This window comes from Onthophagus taurus, chromosome 8 (assembly GCF_036711975.1).
Source record: "Onthophagus taurus isolate NC chromosome 8, IU_Otau_3.0, whole genome shotgun sequence".
Taxonomy (NCBI): domain Eukaryota; kingdom Metazoa; phylum Arthropoda; class Insecta; order Coleoptera; family Scarabaeidae; genus Onthophagus; species Onthophagus taurus.
Genome location: NC_091973.1, coordinates 3,413,828 through 3,435,164, shown reverse-complemented (window position 1 = coordinate 3,435,164; position 21,337 = coordinate 3,413,828). Strand labels below are relative to the sequence as shown.

At 33.8% G+C, this 21,337-nt stretch overlaps 1 protein-coding gene across 12 annotated transcripts; it reads right to left on the bottom strand.

Annotated features, from left to right (window-relative positions):
- Positions 1 to 327: 327 nt before the first annotated feature.
- Positions 328 to 21,244, bottom strand: LOC111425209 (potassium voltage-gated channel subfamily KQT member 1-like). Of its 12 annotated transcripts, XM_023059088.2 has the most exons (18): positions 21,016 to 21,244; positions 18,747 to 18,966; positions 16,111 to 16,140; positions 15,299 to 15,475; positions 15,007 to 15,224; positions 13,421 to 13,716; positions 13,256 to 13,366; positions 13,016 to 13,200; positions 7,431 to 7,490; positions 6,782 to 6,945; positions 6,632 to 6,727; positions 6,463 to 6,533; positions 3,460 to 3,587; positions 3,132 to 3,228; positions 2,776 to 3,074; positions 2,501 to 2,706; positions 2,395 to 2,443; positions 2,003 to 2,090 (listed from the first exon to the last, which is right to left on the bottom strand). In XM_023059088.2, the coding sequence occupies exons 2-17, from the start codon at positions 18,920 to 18,922 to the stop codon at positions 2,406 to 2,408; spliced, it is 2,352 nt and encodes a 783-aa protein (XP_022914856.1). In that variant the 5' UTR covers positions 18,923 to 18,966; positions 21,016 to 21,244; the 3' UTR covers positions 2,003 to 2,090; positions 2,395 to 2,405. The 12 variants fall into 12 exon arrangements, with proteins under 12 accessions (XP_022914853.1, XP_022914850.1, XP_022914851.1 ...); XM_023059085.2 differs by lacking the exons at positions 2,395 to 2,443; positions 3,460 to 3,587 and adding an exon at positions 6,214 to 6,341 and having other exon boundaries at positions 328 to 2,090; positions 21,016 to 21,242; XM_023059082.2 differs by lacking the exon at positions 2,395 to 2,443 and having other exon boundaries at positions 328 to 2,090; positions 18,747 to 19,161; positions 21,016 to 21,241.
- Positions 21,245 to 21,337: the final 93 nt, after the last annotated feature.

Below are 21,337 nucleotides of genomic sequence, written 5' to 3'. Positions count from 1 at the left end.
TTTTGGAAAGCTTTAATAATTTGTATACATCTTTTAGAAATCTATTTAAAATCGTTGAAAATATCATCGAAGTGTTTATGAACTCTTAGATATCCATGGAAATCCCTAATTATGCTTAATAAGTGTTAGATATCCCTGGGAATATAAATCTTATATATGTCTATATTAGAAATCTTCTGAATTTATTAAAATAGATTGAAAATCTGTAATAATGCCTAAATATTTGTAAAAATCCCTAATTCTGCTTGATACACATTAGAAATTTTTGAAAATTCTTTAATATAGTAATTATTTAATTTAGTCTTGGGTTAAAATGAAACGAAAATGAACCGGTAAAATTCGTATTTATATATATTTTTTTTCAAAATTTAAAATAATTACTATAATACATTACTTAAAACTAGAAATAACTTGCCTACGCACTTTGTTTTCGTGTCGAGAGAAAATCATGGAAACTAAGCTCTAGCATATAGAGTTGATAAGTGAGTATTCGTTGTGTCCTCTTCGGTAAATCTTTTTAACAATCATGACAATATTTACATCGTTTTACACTGTATACGCCGACGTTTTTATATTTTTATTTAAGTTATCCGGTATATAGGGGGTATATAAAATATGTCAGTACATTGTTCTAGAATTATTTTATTTTTTTTTCCTTTATTCATCTTTATTTTAATTTAATTAACTTTGTGGAGATCTGCTTGATCTGATTAAATTGGGAATATCAAAAAATAATGAAAAAAAAAAACGAAAATATTTGACACTCCCGGTGGTATCGGTTCGTTGAATTAAAGCGACAGAGCGAAACACGCTTCTTTAAAATTCAACATTAAAACACGCAAAACGCATTCATCCTCCGAGCAAGGGTACGGGTTACTTTTTTCTTTGTCTCTTTTGATTTGGTCCAGATGTGTACGCGTCGCCTCGTCGTCGGCGCTCTCCTTTATTGTCGAAATCTACGCGAACGAAACCGGGTTAAAACCGTTCGAGTGCCCACGACTTCTATTTAAAAACGTACATGAATAAAACCGGAAGATCTACTCGACCTCGAAATTACCCTTACTTTTTCTTAGGGGTCATAAAAAAAATGCGTGTCCGATTGGAATTTAACGAGAGACACTTTTTCGGGGAACGTCGACGACGCACGGCTTAAGATATATATATAGAGCACTTTGGGTGATTATACATATTTCAAATCCCTAGATCCTAAAACCACGCTTATCATTTTTTTTTTAATTACATTAAACAATTCGAAAAAACATCGTTGATCACAGCATTTGTAAACCAAGGGCAATTTTAAAGCATCTAAATGAGTCGCCTTGACATCATTTTTAATCAGGGGGCGCCGCTAACCATATTCTTTTTTCTTTTCAATTTCGTTGTTTTGATAAATTTTGAAAATAAATTTTGAAAATAATTTTTGAATACAGTGTGTTAATTAATTATCGTACCCGACGTTGTCATGTATGCAACCAATATCACAGTATTGGTATGCGTATTTGGTTGCATATTTGCAATGATGACATCGGGTGCGATAATTAATTAACACAGTGTAGCTGTGAATTGGTCAGATTAAATTTAGTGGCGCCCACTTGGTCGGGATTTAAAATTTGAAGGTTTTTTGCAAGCGTATATCGATTAATGCGCTGTTCCCAAGCATTTGTATTACAATAAATCTGCGACGAATTATTATTATTATTATTATTATTAAGCGTCAGTGTAAGTGTATATTAATATATAACTTGAATATAAACGACGGGCCTCCCATTTCGGCAACGTCATCTTCTAAGTTAAGCGTTGGTCTTGTGCCCTAGTTTTCCGTTTATCCGTTTCATTTACTTTAATTTTTTAATTTAAAAACACTACTAAATTAGTTTTAATTTAAAAAACTACTTCGAACATGAGACCTAGTGCTTCGTATGTGATTGTGAGTATTGGTTACGTCGGTGGTTCTTCTTCCGCTGCGTCGGGCACCCGATGAATTGCTAATGGTGTAATAGCGACCTGACTGGGAGTGTTTAACAGAGCCGTTTCGGAGCAGTCTTGTTCCTCTTTGTCCTCTTCGGATTGTGGGTCCTCCTCTGCGGCCTCTATGGCAACAAACAATTCATGAATATGCACCCTCTACGGCAACGAGCTACATGCTACACCGAAACCGCCGATTATATACTAAGTAGTCGCATTACGTTTCGATTCGGAAACATGAGGAATTCATGCACATTCCACAATCCGCGTCCCCAATCAATTACAAAGAAATCTAAAGTAGACTCAAAATACTTTTTAAAGTCTTACTATAAGTTTCTTTGACGTCGGGTACGCACCAGATAGAAAGAAAAAATATATATAGTAATAATCTAGGTGACACAGATCACGTTGCGAATGTGCAAAACTCACTGAAAAAAACCCTACAACGACGTAGACGATGAGTAACCATCGTACGAGGCTGCAAAATCAATACAGGTTTTTGAAGGCGCCCGCAGCGCTCTCGACGGCCACTCACCCGAACTTTCGGTGGTTGTTTTAGGGCTGGCAGGTTCTCGATCCGACATTTCAGCCATCGTTGTTGTTACTTGGGTTTCAGGACCTCCCAAACCAATCCCGTGGCCATGGACGGACGAGTACTGGTACTGCTGGCGATCCTGACCCTGTTCCGCCTGTATGTCTAAAGATGGTACCACTATCACCACTTCACCATCGTATGGCGAACTTAAAAAATAAATTTCAAATTTAAATTGTTTTGTATTCGGGATTTAAAACTTCCTTTATAATCCTAACCTTAAAGTAACTTTTTTCTTAATCCTATTTCCTAAATCTGAATATCCCCGATGCATAGGTCTCCTTGTAACCGACACCGTAGGTGGTTCCTTAAAATTTTTCGTGATAGGTGAACTGGGTTCTGATGTTAGCTTATCAACTAGAATAGGTTTCGGTTTAAGTGCTAAATTGGGAGGGTTTCCCGGTGGTCGTTCCGATGGATCCGGCGATACGGGAACGCCGGGTAAACCAAGAAGACGTTTTCGGTCTTCCATATAGAGCTCCATGAGTTGGTCGAGTTTCATTTCGATGTCGTCAACCTAATTAAAAAAATAATTATAACAACAAAATTTTATGTTTTAATAAAAAAAACTTGCCTGTCGCTCGACTTTGACAACGCGGGATGCTAAACTAATTTTGGAAGCGTACACATCTTTGGCTTTGGACCCTTGTTTACCAAGTATTTGATCTAACCTGAAACGCCGAGGGTAATGAAAAGTTCAACAATATTCGATGGCGCGAGGATTTGGATGGGTTTTTTTTGTTTGGGTGGAGAGTTAAGTTAAACCATGCACGAGAACTACGGGGAACATTTACCAAAAAAAACGAAATGTAGTATGTACAAAAAACAAAGTTTTGTGCGGGACATGAAATGATTTGAAACTGGTTTTTTGAAAAATTAGTTTGAATGGTCAGGCCGCTTACCTGAACTGCAAATTTTTCACTCTATTCAAAAGGTCGGCATGTCCAGAAGAGTATTGCTCTATAACGTCTTTAACATCGTAAGGTTTCAACGCTTCTCTAAACTTCTTTCGTGCCACAAAATACTTGAGCTACACACACAGAGGGCGGTAGAAAGAGAGGGGTTAGAGTCGCGCCATAACTAGTCTAGCGGGATGAGAGCTAACGAGTTTTCAAAGTTATGCCCGGTCCAAAACGCAATAATGGGACTCAGGTACGCCGTTTTCACCACTTCCGCAAACTTCGAACGAGGCAAAAACGGCACGTATATACAAAAGCGTCCCCTCTGTTCCAAGATTTCCGCTCGAATGTTTTGGAACAGACGGAACTGTCGAGGCGCTGAAGGATATTCCATGAAAATTTACATCCAACTTTATTCCGTCAACGCCTTTTTTATTTTTCTTTACAAGTAAAATGCCACACTTTTAGGATTAGTTACAGTTAATCACAATTCAACATCAATTCATAGCAAGAAATTTTAACATTATTAAGTGTTCATTAAAAAATATTTATATAAAGTTTTTACAAACACTAGGTTCTTTGGGTAAAACTGACTGACATATGTTGATATAAAACATCACAAATATATGATACTTCTTATACAAATAAAATCAGGGCGATTTTTTGATTTTTTTAAGTTTTTAATAAATCCAAATATTAGAATATTTGATTTTAAACAATTTTAGATATTTCATCAAGATTAACATATCGATAGAAATGCATCATTTTAAAATAGAGATTTCAAATATTAATTTGAGATATAACTCATTTCTTTATCTTCACAAATAAGATCAGGGCGATTTTTTAAATTTTTAATAAATTCCACAAATATTTGATTTTAATCAATTTCAGATATTTCATCAATATTAACATCGATTTAAATGCATCATTTTAAAATAGAGATTTCAAATATTAATTTGAGTCATAACTCATTTCTTTATCTTCACAAATAAGATCAGGGCGATTTTTTAAATTTTTAATAAATTCCACAAATATTTGATTTTAATCAATTTCAGATATTTCATCAAGATTAACATATCGATCTAAATATGTCATTTTAAAATAGAGATTTCAAATATTAATTTGAGATATAACTCATTTCTTTATCTTCACAAATAAAATCAGGGCGATTTTTTAAATTTTTAATAAATTTCCCAAATATTAGAATATTCGATTTTAAACAATTTCAGATATTTCATCAACATTAACATATCGATTTAGATGCATCATTTTAAAATAAAGATTTCAAATATTAATTTGAGTCATAACTCATTTCTTTATCTTCACAAATAAGATCTGGGCGATTTTTTAAATTTTTAATAAATTCCCCAAATATTAGAATATTTGATTTTAAACAATTTCAGATATTTCATCAAGATTAACATATCGATTTAAATGCATCATTTCAAAATAGAGATTTCAAATATTAATTTGAGATATAACTCATTTCTTTATCTTCACAAATAAGATCAGGGCGATTTTTTAAATTTTTAATAAATTCCACAAATATTTGATTTTAAACAATTTCAGATATTTCATCAAGATTAACATATCGATTTAAATGCATCATTTTAAAATAGAGATTTCAAATATTAATTTGAGATATAACTCATTTCTTTATCTTCACAAATAAAATCAGGGCGATTTTTTAAATTTTTAATAAATTCCACAAATATTAGAATATTTGATTTTAAACAATTTCAGATATTTCATCAAGATTAACACATCGATTTAAATGTGTCATTTTAAAATAGAGATTTCAAATATTAATTTGAGATATAACTCATTTCTTTATCTTCACAAATAAGATCAGGGCGAATTTTTCAATTTTTAATAAATTCCACAAATATTTGATTTTAATCAATTTCAGATATTTCATCAAGATTAACATATCGATCTAAATATGTCATTTTAAAATAGAGATTTCAAATATTAATTTGAGATATAACTCATTTCTTTATCTTCACAAATACAATCAGGGCGATTTTTTAAATTTTTAATAAATTCCACAAATATTTGATTTTAATCAATTTCAGATATTTCATCAATATTAACATCGATTTAAATGCATCATTTTAAAATAGAGATTTCAAATATTAATTTGAGATATAACTCATTTCTTTATCTTCACAAATTTTTTAATTTTTTTAAATTTTTAATAAATTTCCCAAATATTAGAATATTCGATTTTAAAAAATTTCAGATATTTCATCAAGATTAACATATCGATTTAAATGTGTCATTTTAAAATAGAGATTTCAAATATTAATTTGAGATATAACTCATTTCTTTACCGTCACAAATAAGATCAGGGCGATTTTTTAAATTTTTAATAAATTCCCCAAATATTATAATATTTGATTTTAAACAATATTTTATCATAATTAACATATCGATTTAAAATAGAAGATTCAAATGAATGATTTTTTGAATTTTTAATTTTTTAATAAATAGAATTATTGTTTTAAAACGTTATTATTATTAGTTAGTATGATATATTTTTGATGTTTATCATCAGTAAAAATGATGTATTTTTAATGGACACTTTGTTAGTTGATATTAGAAGGTGAAAAAGTGATTGAAATTCGGTTTGACGCCTTATGCGGTGCTAAAAATTTGAAGACGAAAAAATAAAAAATACAAAATACGATAGGGGGGCGATAAAATAAGGACGGCAGAAGACGCAAACCGATGGTCAATTTTTTTTCCAAAGTGTACCTAGCTTGCACGATTTTCACTCTGCCAAGCAAATCTACATGTCCGGCCGAATACTGTTCAATGACATCTTTCACGTCATAAGGTTTCAAAGCTTCCTTAAACTTACGCCTTGCTACAAAATACTTTATCTAAATGACAATGAAACAACCGAGTCAATCATTTTGTAATTTTTTTCATTTTAACTTTTTTTCTATATCTTTTCTTGGTATTAATAAAATAAAAAAAAATTTTGATTAATTATGGGCTTACCTTTCTAATAGCCCTGATAGCGCCTTTATGTTGGTTTGTCAATTGAACAAAGCGCGGTTCTTCATCTTCATCTACAAAAACAACAATAATAACAAAGAAAGAAAAGAGACAAGTACTTATATTTTGCAGTGTTTTTTTGAGTGGGGGTGTTAATTTGAATACTACCTACCGTCGGAGTTCCTTTTACACAACGTTGCCGTTTCTGCAACAGAATCCTCGCTGTGGCTTGCGTTGAGGTTACGATTCCCGTTTCCGGTACTGGAACCTGCAAAAGAATGCGCTAAGCCTAATTAACTCGAGGACATCCTACTTCACGTACCCAAGTTTTCCGACGACGCGTTCACATCCGCGAACGTCCTGCATGCGGCCCTTGGAGACCCTTTGTGCATGGAAGGGGAATGTAAGGATGTACTCTTGTGCCTTCGGATCGTGGGTAAACGGCTCACGAAGGAAGCGTTGTGCTTGAAACTACTTGAAACCCTCCTAAAAAAGTTTTAAGAAAATATTTACCTCAAAAAATTTTTTTTGTTATTTACTACAATCTCATGCAGTAATTTCGAAAAATTTTATTATATTATCAAAAATTGATTAGATTGAATATGAAATTTTATGATGGACGTCGGTTCGTTTTATAATTTACGATCCGGATGTAATTACGGCCAACTTTCGACCGGTTATAATTAAATTGTTGAAGTTCTGGCCTTCTTGGGTTCCCGCGACTGCTTGGCCGGAAATAACGCGGCCCGAGGCGTGATGTACTCTATAATAGACGGAATTCGCGAAATCCGTTCCGAAAATGGTTTTCGGAAATCGGCCGAACCGCGTTCAGCGAATAATAACCGAACGCGGCCCGTATAAGCGCTTAAGCGGATAATCCCTGCATGCATTTTGAACTTATCCACTCCAACAACGTATATCCAAAACCTAAACTACCTGGATACGTGCATGCATTACTTAAAATCACTTACATCACCGACGATATCGTTTGAATTTTCTCCACTACTTTATCCGCTTCCTGAGCTTTACCACTTTTGTAAATTAAAATATGAATTTATTTTTTTATAAAGATTTATATAAATAATATTTATATGTGAAGAAAATGAGATTTTTTTAAAGGCGTAGATGAAGAATTTTCTTTTGGAAAACGTGTTCGTGAGTGAATTTATTGTGGTATGTTGTAGTGTTCCTGTAGAGTGTAGACCACTCGGGTAAATGGAAGTTTTTTGCGAGAGTGATGTTCGAAATAATGGTGCCGGAGCGTCAGGATGAACGTGATTTATCATTTATTTTATTGCATTCAGTGTTCACCAGACCCGGTAAACAGGAGTAGGCGCAAATATCGGAATTGTTTATGCGCGGCTCACCTGCACAAATAAATCGGGGATTTTTATTAACTCCGCGATACCTGACGGCTCGCAGAACCCGCACGGAGAACCCGTCATCTCTCACCATTCATAACACTTTCAGATTAATTTTAGACGATCGAAATTAAATATGCGCATAAATACCAAAAAACCTCGATGGGTCCGTCTAAATATTTAGAAAAGGTTTCAAACAGAAACCTATACATGATTGTTACATCTCCAACCCAGGGAGATTTTTAAATCCCAGAAGTAAGAACAAAAAAAAGTTTTACTTTACGAGAGAGGTATTCCGCTAAAGCCAAGTTAAAAAAAATTTAATACACCAAAACCTTTTAATTCCATAATATCGTGACATTTTACATTTATTAATCTGATATGCCCCGTCACGCAACTCTTATTAAATCGCCTTATTTTATATTAAAACAACATAAAAATTAAGTTGTTATTCTAATTACAGTTAAAACTCGATATAACGGTAAATTCAATTTGCCACAACTAAAACTATAACTAACACTAGAAACATTCGGGTTTAGCCATACGTCTCTTAAGACGGCTAACCCCGAATAATTCTAGTTCTATTTCTAGTGTTAGTTTTAGTTCGACCGCTACGACAAACGTATTTTCAATAATACGCGTTAACCGTTTGAAATATCAAAAAATTTTTCAAACAAAAGTTGTTTAAAAATGGAAAATATATATTTTTTATGTGAAATATTTGATTAATTATTGTTAATTACCGAGATTATTAAGAAGCATTTTTAAAAGGGCTTAAGAAGTATAGATAATTATTAAACGAAAACTTTTTGTAAATAAAATTTTTTGATATTTCATCAAATGAAGGAGAAAAATTAAAAATTCCCACGCTGAATATTGTAATAATTTCCTAAGTTTTGTATTAGCCTCGCCCTCAAAGGATTGGTGGTGTTGCGAACCAGTTTTAGCGAGAGTATTTATAAAATGGGTATTTACCCCGGTCCAGTACATATAAAAGTGATACAAGTAAAAATATAACAGCTCGGTCAAAAATGTAGAAGAACATGATGAAATGGGCGTTGAAGACGTTTCAGTTGAGCTTTGTCACAATGTTGATCGCATCATTTACGCCAGTTCTTCTTCGTAGGTCTTCATTTCGTATGTGGTCCCTCAGGGTTACACCCAGTATCGACCTCTCCATCTTTCTTTGCGTTACTTTGAGCCTCCTAATAATGGCCACCGTTAATGTTAAAGTTTCGGAACCCTATGTCATAACCAAAGGAGGAAGCACGCATTGATTGAAATAGGGAAATCTGCTCATGAAGATATCTCTAAGTTTCCTGTAGGCTGCCCATGCGAGTATCATCCTTCTGTTTAGTTCGCTTGTTTGATTATTATCTCTCGATACACGAACCTCACGGCCAAGATATATGGCTGCGATGCGAACCAACTGAGATGAGTACTTTAAGAACAATAGTGGAAAAGACAAGAAATCGAAGAGATAGAGTTAGGAACAAAATTGTAAGAGAATTTTGTGGATTCGGAGATGTCATGAGAGTTGCTAGGAGAAAAATAAAAAAATTTAATGAATACTTCCAAAGAATGGAAGAAACCTGGCTGATTAAGACAGCAAGAGACCAAAGATTAGCTAGAAAGAGATGTCGGGAGACCAGGAAGTTGGATTTCCAACTCTAATGAAACACCATTAATCATGCGTAAAAAACAGGTTACAACCTGAATAAAAGAAGAAGAATAATAAGATCTTAAACTCAATCTCTGAAATCAACAATCTCATGGATCTTGGAATCTTGGATTTGATGGAAGTTCAATATGACTAGAAAAGAATCAAACAACAAGAATTAATGGAGCACAAAAACTGAATTTAGTCATTAATATTAGACTTATACTCAATTCAGGACATTCAAAGTTGTTTTTCGAGCATTAAAGAAATCGTTAAATATTTTCGAAGAGTATTACGTAAACGACAATGGTCGGTAGTGAAAATATAAACTTTCCCGAAATATATGTACAGGGTGGTTCAAATTCGATGTCCGAATAGGCTAACTCGGAAACTATAAGAGTTAGAAAAAAAGTAGCTTACATGTCATGATCTCGTTTTTCGAGAAACTGCTAATGCCGAAAACCTCATAGCGCTATCGTCTTTTGTTTTTCCCCTAGAGGCCAAAATTGAAAATATCGTAAAACCAATAAGTGCAATTATCTTGGTTATTATTATAGGTGGAGTATTATAACTACGACATTATATGGACACTTTTTTACAGAGAATTTCATGACATAGTCAAAACAAATTTTTCGGTTTTAGATTTTGAGATATCATGAGAATTTTCGTTTTTTAAATGAAACAACCACTGATTATTCGCTTATTAAATTAGTTATTTTTTTCGGATTACAAAAATATAGGGTTCAACAGGTCTATTTCTTATTGTTTTAGAATAAAGCTAAAAATAAACTTTTTTTATAGAATTTCCATCTAGTGTCGTCGAGGAAATTAAATTTACAGTTTCCTGTAAGTTACGGGGCGGTAGGTACAATCTAAAAAGTTAACAATTAAATACGAAGTAATTTCTGGTATTTAAAAACAAATAATTTTTTAATATGTAACATTCTGACAAGTCAAACTTTTCAAAATTTGCGTAATTGATCTTAAAAACAGGATTTTTAAAGTGACACTTCAGAAAATTTTTGAATACAAACAAATGTTGCTATGTTTATTTGAATTAAAAAAAAACATGAGCGCCATCTATCGATAATTTATTAGGTCATTTAAAAATAATATTAAATCGTAATAAAGAATGTGAAATAATGTCAATCTATTCCAACTTTTGTGTAAAACATATATAAATTAAACAGTTCAACAAATATATTTGTTTCAAATATCAGAAATATGTTTTTTTAATTTTTAGTTATAGAACCGTAATTTACAGGAAACTGTAAATTTAATTTCTTCGACGACACTAAAAGAAAAGTTTATTTTTAGTTTTATTCTAAAACAATAAGAAATAGACCTGTCAAACCCTATATTTTTGTAATCAGAAAAAAATAACGAATTTATTAAGCGAATAATCAGTGGTTGTTTCCATTTAAAAAAACGAAAATTGTGATAATATCTCAAAATCTAAAACCGACAAAATTTTTCTGACTACGTCATCAAATTCTCTGTAAAAAAGTGTCCATATAATGTCTTAGTTATAATACTCCACCTATAATAATAACCAAGATAATTACATTTGCGGGTTTTACGATATTTTCAATTTTGGCCTCTAGCGGAAAAACAAAAGACGATAGCCCTATGAGGTTTTCGGCATTAGCAGTTTCTCGAAAAACGAGATCATGACACGTCAGCTACTTTTCTTCTAACTCTTATAGTTTTCGAGTTAGCCTATTCGGACATCGAATTTGAACCACCCTGTACACTTTAAAGCTAATAACACTAGGAATGTGTATAAATTTGTTAGACAGTTAAGACAAAGGCACAAATCGCAAACAGCTCTATGCTGAGATGGAACAGGAAAAATAATATATGATAGTGAAATGAATGACATTTGGAAAAGTTATGTCTAAAACCTATTAAGCATAGAAACTGATTTGGAAATAGACAGCAGTCCGTCACACCAAAGAAAGGATAGTGTCATGGAACCTATATCAATCAGTGAGGTTCAAAACGCAATCACTGCGTCAAAACATGGAAAGGCATCAGGGATTAATGCGAAAGTATTCAAGATAGAAGTATTATCACCAATATTGATGTTAAAGCTTGGAACAAGATTTGTCCTAAATTTTGTTGATATTTAGCCCGACTCTTGCACACGCATCCTGTATACGTTCAGCATCAGTTTCATCTCTCCAAGGCTATCCGAAATTAATTGTTAATTATTTAATATTGCCATCAATGTCTATACCTTTTTGGGTTCAATTCAGTTGTTTAAATGCACTCTCCAGGACTGTGATGAACAATTTGGGTTCAACATTATATCGCCTTCTCTTATCTCACCCCCAATGTGTATTCGGTCAGTACTTTCATGCAATTTTACCGTCACTGTAGCATTCTTGTAAATGTTATAAATATGTTTGGTGTATCGATAATGGACTCTGCATTCTTGAAGTACTTCCAAAACTGCCACCAACTCAATTTAAATCAAATAAAACTAACTAAATACCCATCTTGGGTAAATACCCCCGGGTATATATCCAGGGAATTTTCCTTTGAAAATAAATACCCGGGTATTTAACAACACTGAGCGAGATCGTGCGTTGAATACAAAAATTAGAAATTCCCACGCCGAAATATTGTAATAATTTCCTCCTTCATTTGATGAAATATCAAAAAATTTTATTTAGAAAAAGTGTTCGTTTAATAATTATTTACACCTCTACCAAGCCCTTTTAAAAATGCTTCTTAATAATCTCGGTAATTAACAATAATTAATCAAATATTTCACATAAAAAGTATATATTTTCCATTTTTAAACAACTTTTGTTTGAAACTTTTTTTAATATTTCAAACGGTTAACGCATATTATTGAAAATACAATAAATTCTAGTATTAGTCCGTTATATCGAGGTTTAATTGTAGTTAAAAAATTTTAATGAAGTTTTTGGTTAACTTGTTAAAAAAAAACTAAATAAAGTACAAAATGGGATAGTTTATGAAGCAATCGATGTCGTCAAACTGAAATTTAAAGTAGTCTTTTTATTGCAATTTTGGGATACTTCATCGGCAATATGTTCGCAAAAATCTGGTCGGACTGAAGCGAAATCGATTTGGTGATTATTTTTCGACGTTCAATATCCGAGAGGGAATTATTCGAAAATTGAATCGGTTTTGGCAAAAAAGAAAAAATGATGTTGTTGGGAATTTAGTGTTTAAATAGAACCGTAAACACGGGTTTACATTAATTATTTCCGGGGGCCGGTCGGCATCGATTTCGCGGAGTTTACTTGCGGCACGTCTTTGAGATCTCTCCTCGTCGCGCCCGAATACTGAATCAATACCGGCAATTTTGCGTCAAATCCTCCCGCGCGTTCCGGCCCATTTAAAGCGTTGTTTATCTTCCCGTCCTATTTTGTTCCGGACCCTGAGGCAAAATCCCGTAAACAAATGTCACTTGCAGAGAATCGACCCCGGGCCGAAAGATAACGGATAACACTTCCCCAACTAAATTAAAAAAATATTTTAAGACCAAAAAATGACTTACGTGGGCGGACTCGGCAAAGGAACCTGATGAATTTTCCACGTCGCCACAGATAACGAATGTTCATCAGCAGCATAACACCTCCATAAAGATTGTATTAACATAGCAGCTGGCTGCCTTCGCCTTATCATATGCTTTTGTCTTTGTTGTTGTTGTACCTTTAACGCAAATCCTGATCCTAAAATACCCTTCAACAACAAAAAAATATAAACTTGTGTTCTTTAATTCCAATTTTCCTCTTACAGCTGGCAGTGCAAAAAATGAAATTCCTAGTAGAGCACAAAACGAAGCAATAATTTTCCCTTGCCACGTTTCTGGAACCATATCACCATAACCGACGGTGCAAAGCGTTATCTAAAAATACACAACAAAAATGTCGTGGAGTTTATGTTGCGCGCCAAAACTTACTACTCCCCACCATAAAGCTTGGGCAAAGTTGGAAAACTTTTTATTAACATCTTTCTCGGCTAAAAAAACCAAGAACGATGCAAAAATCAGGCCCAAGAACCCGATGTAAAGGGTCGTTATCAGTTCTTGTCGATGGGCATAAACAACCGACCCCAAGAGTTTCCATGTACCGCCTCTTCGATCCATTCGAACCATCCTCAAAATCTGGAAGAATCTTAAACCGCGTAAAGCGCTCGCTGCTAATAACTTCCCCTCCATTGTTATCACCACGACGGAAGCTACTATTGTTATCACATCTGCAAAAACCAACCGGTTGGAAAGAGTTTTAAAAAATATGATACAAAATAAATTGATGTTGTTTTCCTTTCCACTCAGTTGATCGTCAAAACAAACACTCGGGGTGTTGAAATTTATGCGGCAATACATAAATTCTAGATAAAATAAAAGACTTATTGCTCATAAAATAACACCAAGCGTTTTATTACTTGGAAGAGATATTAAATGCATATATTTAAAGAATAACCCAAACAAAAAAAATACAATTGTTACGTGTATAAAACAACGCATAAACGACACTATTATGTAGTTTATCGTTGAATAGACAGATTAAATAGGTTGCATTCTGGTATGAATTACCAGGTCACCGAAGTTAATTTGAAATTCATTGTTCGAGAATGAAATGAATTTCAACAATGCATAGTCAACGTTATTTTATTTTAATAAAAATATTTTATTAAAAAATCACTATATTAAACAGCCACCTCAATAAATATATATTAATTTTACTAATTAATTCGTTATTTCAAAGTGCAGTGTTGGATTCAAAATTAATGAAAAGTCCAGTTTTCGAAAAGATTCGAATCTGACAAAGTAAATTTCAAATCGTAGCAAATATCTCATCGCGAATAAACAAGGTTGGATCGTTTGTTAGGTAGAAGACAGTTCCGATATATCGCTTTTCGTGCTCCAGTTATGGACCATCAAAGTTTAGTAGATATGTCGCTTTACGAAACTCATACAAACGACATAGTAAAAGTGAAAAAAAAAGCAATCATCGAAATAATTTATAAATTTATTTCTTGTTTCACGTTGTTTATTTTATTTGCCTTGTGTTTGTTTCCAATTAACAGCAGCCTGTTCTCAACTCGCAATTGCTTATTCTTCCTTCAATATTAATTACCTACGCTTTGTTTTTTTAAGATTAATAGTTTGGATTAGAGAAATATCCCTACGATTTACAATCTAAGGGTTATTTATTAAAATAAATCTGATTAAGACTCATAAAGTAGGTCAACGCGTATGAAAGATTATTTCCTAGATACAAGTGATTAATTAATAAAAATACACTGTGTTAATTAATTATCATAACCCACGTGACCTATGTAATATTGGTTGCATATCTCAATATGTAATGGTTGACAGATGATCGTACATTATTGTTTGTTCTTTAACCGTTTTATTTTTCTAAACAGTTCTTTTTAGAACTATCATTGTTTCGTCAATAAACAAATCAACATAACCAATCTGTGATATTGGTTGCATACTTTGTCGGATACGATAATTAATTAACAGACTGTATAACAAACCTATAATACAAAAAGGCCTTCTGAGAAATTTCAGTCTACCAACATAGCCTTGATATCTGGACCTACACCCGGATGACCAAAGCCTGAAGCTGAATTCGATGGTAAACCAAATAACGACAACCGTCTCCATGTAGAAGAGTATTTGGCCGGCGATGTCTTCGAAACCTTCGATGGTGGAGAAAACGCTCAGCGTCAGGCACATGAATACCATCCAAAACCTGCAACGTCGATAACGACGGGGATTGATTAACGGCCCTTGGGGTGGGAGGAGGAAGTGGAGGCTTGGACTTACACCACCATGTGGTAGAAAATGGCCTCGGTCCCTCGGGGACGCTCCAGGAAGTTGTAAACGCGGCTCTGCAGTCGTCGATATCGGGCATCCCGTCGCGACGCTCTGTAATTCAGTGGCTTCCCAAGCAGACTCATTCGGGGCTGCGTCAGTCGACCGTGTTTTTGACGAACAGTCAAACTACAAACAAATCTACCACTTACACAAAACTCAAAAACATCATTGTATTACGTAAATATACAGGGTAAGGAAAGTAAAAAAAACCCATCTAGATAACTCAAGGTCGTTTGAGGCCGAGGTTCTACAACATACAAAGCTAAGTATGTATTTTTGAGCGAATTTTTTTACTTTCCATATTTATACAAAATACTTGTGATTATGAACAATCATAACTAAAATAAAAAATGTGTCATGCATCTTATAGGGATAATCTTTTTAAAATTCGCGTTTGTTTTGAACTGAGTCGTTTACAACAGATTTTATTAATAGATCTTTTAACTTTTCCCCTTCTCAAGTTTATAGCCGCGGACGACAGTTAAACTTCTTTAAATTATATACGGGTTTAAGTGGGAGGACAACCGATGTATACGTTAAGTAATAATTCATCGAAATAATTCTTGATAAACTAAATATTTAATACGCAGGCGACAATCGTGCTCATCGCATGCAACACATGCTTCTTCGGAGGATTGCACTGTGGCTAAAAAGGAAAAGACAATTCAAATAAAACACAGACACGTTTCGAACCGAGACGACCGTATAATTTCGAAATAAAAAGACAACACTCACACCAAAACGGCAATGGGGCAACTTACACGCAACTCTGCTTTTTTAATCCGCCGCACCTGTTAAACATTACATCGTGTTATTCTAGCCAATGAAAACGCTTCGTTGAGCACCGGGTTGAAGTTAATTTTTTCTGTCTTTATTTCTTACCGAACCGTTTTGCCCGCCGGAAAAATTATACGGTTGAAGTATTCATCAAATATTTTCTCTTTTGACCTCACATTAATAGCAAATAAAAATTTTGGCGGCACCGGTTTTAAACTAAAAATTCATATCTGGAAAAGCTGGATGGGAATCAAAACGAGTCCCTCGCTGAATGTAAACAAGATTAGTTTGCGAATTTATTTTTGTGATATTAAATTGTTTTAGTTTTTAATAAATTTGAGATGAGTTGTGTTAATTAATTATCGTACCCGACGTTATTATTGAAGTATGCAACCAATATCACACTAAATATATCTGAATACGCAAATCGCGTATTGCAATACCAATACAGTGATATTGGTTGCATACTTGCAATGATGACGATAATTAATTAACACTGTAGTTAGTAAGAAGATTTATATTATCCAAGAGATGCGTAATTAATAATTATAGTTAATTATAACCCGCAGCAGTGATAGAATAACAATAGTAATTAGCTGACGCACGGCAGTTGGGGAAATTGAAGGGAACCCAAAACGCTGATCCTACCACGAAAAAGAGGGAACCGGAGGTGGAACGTTAATACAGTAATAAATATTTAGTTGATGTTGCGGTGACAAAAGTGAAGCGGTCTATTAAAGCCTTCTTTAAATTTAAAATTCTATTTCCAGGTTATAACTTTTGAATTAATTAAAAAAAAAAATTATCCTATAAGAACCTATTTCACTCGATAACGTTTATTTTTATTAGGAACACATGTCGCGTGGTATAAGAAAGCTGGGCCAGTATATTTACCAAATCCTCCAGCTACGCGGCGATCGTAAATGTTTTTTCGCGATTTTTCATCACCAGTTGCCATGCGGCGGCCTTTTTTGACACGAACCGTAACTCGTAGTCAGGGGGGTGTTTCGAACCTAAAACGAACTCTTTCGGTTCACCGGAAGTTTAAAACACGCAGTCTGTGTGCAACACAGGTGAGAGGTTGATTGCGTTCTGCACCACCACGAACGATTCTCCGCCGCACGACTCCTTCCGAACCAGAAACCGACAGACATGCGCTACCCGATATTTTCACGATCGTAAACAACTTCTACCCGTAAACAAAAAATAAATAAATAACAAAAATAAGCTAAAAAAACTCATCTATTTATTTAACAACAGATTGGGGAATGAAACATGTCAACTCTGACAATTTAAACTTTGTGAGATGGATGGGTAAAGTTTAAAAATAGTTGATTCAAAACTTTTTGGTGATTCTAAACAGGTAGAAAAGAAGAGGAATAACTAAGTTCGTTACTTAACTCTATTAAGATAAAGACTTTACTCCTTTTTTCTACGTTCTTTATAGAAATAGTTTTCGTAAAGTGACAACTTCGAAATACCCAATTCAACTTAAATCACTTTTCTATACTTATCAAAAAACATTTCAACTATTTCAATCATAAAGTTTTTTATATACTTGCTATATCATTTGATATATGATGGTTGTCTCTGATAGCAAAAGTGAAAGAAAACGATATTATTTAGTATAAAATTTACTAACGTAAAAGTTTTTGTGTAATATGTCAAAATCCTGAGTTCTGTCATTAACAACTAGAAATTTTAGTTTAATAACAATACTAACACTACCACTAGAACTAACACTCGACCTAGAACTAGAGTCATTCGGATTTAGCCGAACGTCTCAAAAGACGGCTAAATCCGAATGTTTCTAGTTCTAATTAATTATAGTATAGTCTCCGATATTTCTGGTGGTTTTTATGACCCTCAGAAACAGTAGTGGCAGTAATTATCACCCGGAAAAAGTACCTGGACATGATTTATGATAGGTCCTCCTAGGGAACTAGGTCCAGCGACGCACTTCTTTTTTATTTTATTTTAAATTCAACAAAATAAAACAGAAATGTAGTAAAGAATATAAATTTACTTATACTTAAATGATTTTACAAAAAAAAGCAAGTATTAATTTATAATATAAAAATTAAAACATATTTTTTATAATTATCTTAGAATTAGTGTGAAAAGATAATAAATTTTATAATAATAATCATAAATTATTTAACCAAATGTACTTTTTAGATAGATTTAAATAAATTGTTGTATTTTCACACAAAGTAATGATATTTAAGTTTTTAAATATTATGTTATTGAAATTTTCGTTAATGTAGACCTGAGCAACTCACGCCAGAGTTTGGGGTTCGTAAACTACCTGTATACAACCCCATCTTTGTTCGTTATATGACTGCAATTAAATCATAAAAACCACCAGAAATATCGGAAACTATACTCGACGTCATCATTGCAAGTATGCAACCAATATCACAGTGAAATACGCATCATACGCAAATCGCGTATTGCAATACCAATACTGTGATATTGGTTGCATACTTGCAATGATGACACACTGTACTTTTAGTTCAATGAATTAACCGTGGGAACTTTTTTTAAAGGAATAAAATTTGTAATTCTATAAACAACGTAGAAAAAAAAAGTTTGATTAAATAGATATATATAATCTTACCTCTCTGGGTCTCTGTTGTCGGTTTTATTGGTTATATCTTCAGAACCATTTCTGGTAGGCATAACATCGAACTCGACGGTTTTTTTGACGGTGGCAGGCGCCGCGGCGGTTAGCAAGGGACGCTGCGAGAGGGATGGTGAGTCGGTGGGCGTCGGCGAGGACGTCCCAGATGTCATCGTCCAGTCACATCGAGGTGGTGGTGGTTAGGGCAGCATCCTCCCTGGACGGAAAACAACGCACTATTTTTGCGTGCCCCGGCTATAATATTATTGTCTTTGCACCGGCGGCGCGGTTTAAATTTAGAAATCAACTATAAGCTTTCTTCGGCCGAGATCGAACAAAACCACAATGTAAATTTGTTCTAATTCGCTACAAGGTTTAAATATAGTACCGGGCATAACTTGTGTAAATCCACCTTTTAACATACATCGGTAATCATCGCTTTGATCTAATTCGAGTCGAATCGCGAGAAAACTCGCGCTTAACGCGATATCGTCACCAAATTCAATTTTCAAACCACTTTATAATTAGCCGACAATCGATTTGTTTTGTTTTGCTTTGTGACTCAAATAACTCATCGATAGGAATAGCACTAATAAAATGAAACTTAATACTTCCAAATTAACTTAAATTATAAAGATTCAAAAAACTGGTTCGAACATTGAATTAAAGGAAACAGAAACAGACCATAATCATTGAAATTCGAAGTAACAACATTATATCGGTTGCAACATTAACATTATTCCAGGATCCGAAAACTAAAATACCAGATGATTAAATCCTATTTTTCATTCGGATCGAGGTGGATTTAAGCGAAGATTAATCTTCATTAGGTCAAATAGTTTCCGAGTGGATAGATTCAATCTGAATTATCGCACAAATTACGACTGTAAACCCCCCAGTAAACCATTGAATTACAATTTTTCATCCCTATTTTTTTTCTTTTCAAAAATCCCGATTATAAACTTGTCGTATTCGTTGGATTCGTTGAAAAGTTGAAAACAGAACCCGAGAGTTCTCCGTACACTTTTCAGATTAAAGGACCAGATTGAATCGATTTAAATTATGGATTAAATCCACCGTTTTTAAACCCTTTCCTATTTTAAGGTCAAAGGTTACAAATTGCTCGAGAAATTTCTTAACCCTGATCGATCATGCGGATGCTTTCTAAATGTAATCATTTTTGACACGCTCAGAAATTTACATTTTAAGATCGTTTTTGATTGACATTTACGCCGTAAAAACAAATTTTACTCATTTTTACTTTTATCATCTAAATTATTTATTTTTATAAAATTTACAATTCATTCTCAACTTAAACTTGAACATTGAAAATTATACATGTTAGTTTTGGTGCTAGAAATAAAACTAGAACTAACACTAGACCTAGAACTAGAATCATTCGGGTTTAGCCGTCTTAAGAGACGTACGGCTAAAGCCGAATGATTCTAGTTCTAGGTCTAGTGCTAGTTTTGTTGCTAGAAGTAACACTAGACCTAGAACTAGAATCATTCGGGTTTAGCCGTACGTCTCTTAAGACGGCTAAAGCCGAATAATTCTAGTTCTAGATCTAGCTTTGATGCTAGAACTAAAACTAGAACTAAAATTACAGCTAACACTAGCATTAGAACTAACACTAGACCTAGAACTAGAATCGTTCGGGTTTAGCCGTACGTCTCTTAAGACGGCTAAAGCCGAATGATTCTAGTTCTAGCTCTAGTGTTAGTTTTCTTGCTAGAAGTAACACTAGACCTAGAACTAGAATCATTCTGGTTTAGCCGTACGTCTCTTAAGATGGCTAAAGCCGAATGATTCTAGTTCTAGGTCTAGCTTTGATGCTAGAACTAAAACTAAAACTAAAATTACAGCTAACACTAGCATTAGAACTAACACTAGACCTAGAACTAGAATCATTCGGGTTTAGCCGTACGTCTCTTAAGACGGCTAAAGCCGAATGATTCTAGTTCTAGGTCTAGTTTTAGTTCTAGCACGAAAACCAACACTAGATCTAGAACTAAAAACATTCCGATTTAGCCTTTGGCTTTTCAAAAGATAGAATAAATTGTTCAAGAGGAAGATGAATTAAAGGAGAAGATGAAGACCACGTGGATATTGTTTACTTCATCTGTTTAGTGTACGAAGTAAAGATTATAGTTCAAAAAAAATGTTGTCATAAATTTGTAGATTACACCGGAAAAGTTTTTAGGTTGAACTTTAATTGGCATTTAAAAGGTTCCCTCTAACAAAAAGGGAGGAGGAATTAATCTACCTTTTTTTCAAATTCCCAACGGGGGGTTGTGTTTTTAAAGGCTAAGTTCTTCCGGTCATCGCCCGTACAGAAGGGTCAAATGTTCAGTTGTCTTTCGCCGGTCGTTTTGGTCAGCATGGTAGGAGCACATCTCGTCACACGAAAAAAAAATCGGTTCACGAATCCGGCGATCCGGTGAGGTTTCGCTCGCGGACGATCGTGGACTAAAACTAAAATACTAGCGCGGTAGCGATTCCGCGCAACGAGAAAACGTCCGTCTCCGCCCTCCTGGAAACGCGCTACCCTCAACCACTGACAGTTTTCGAAATGAAACCCCCCCGGT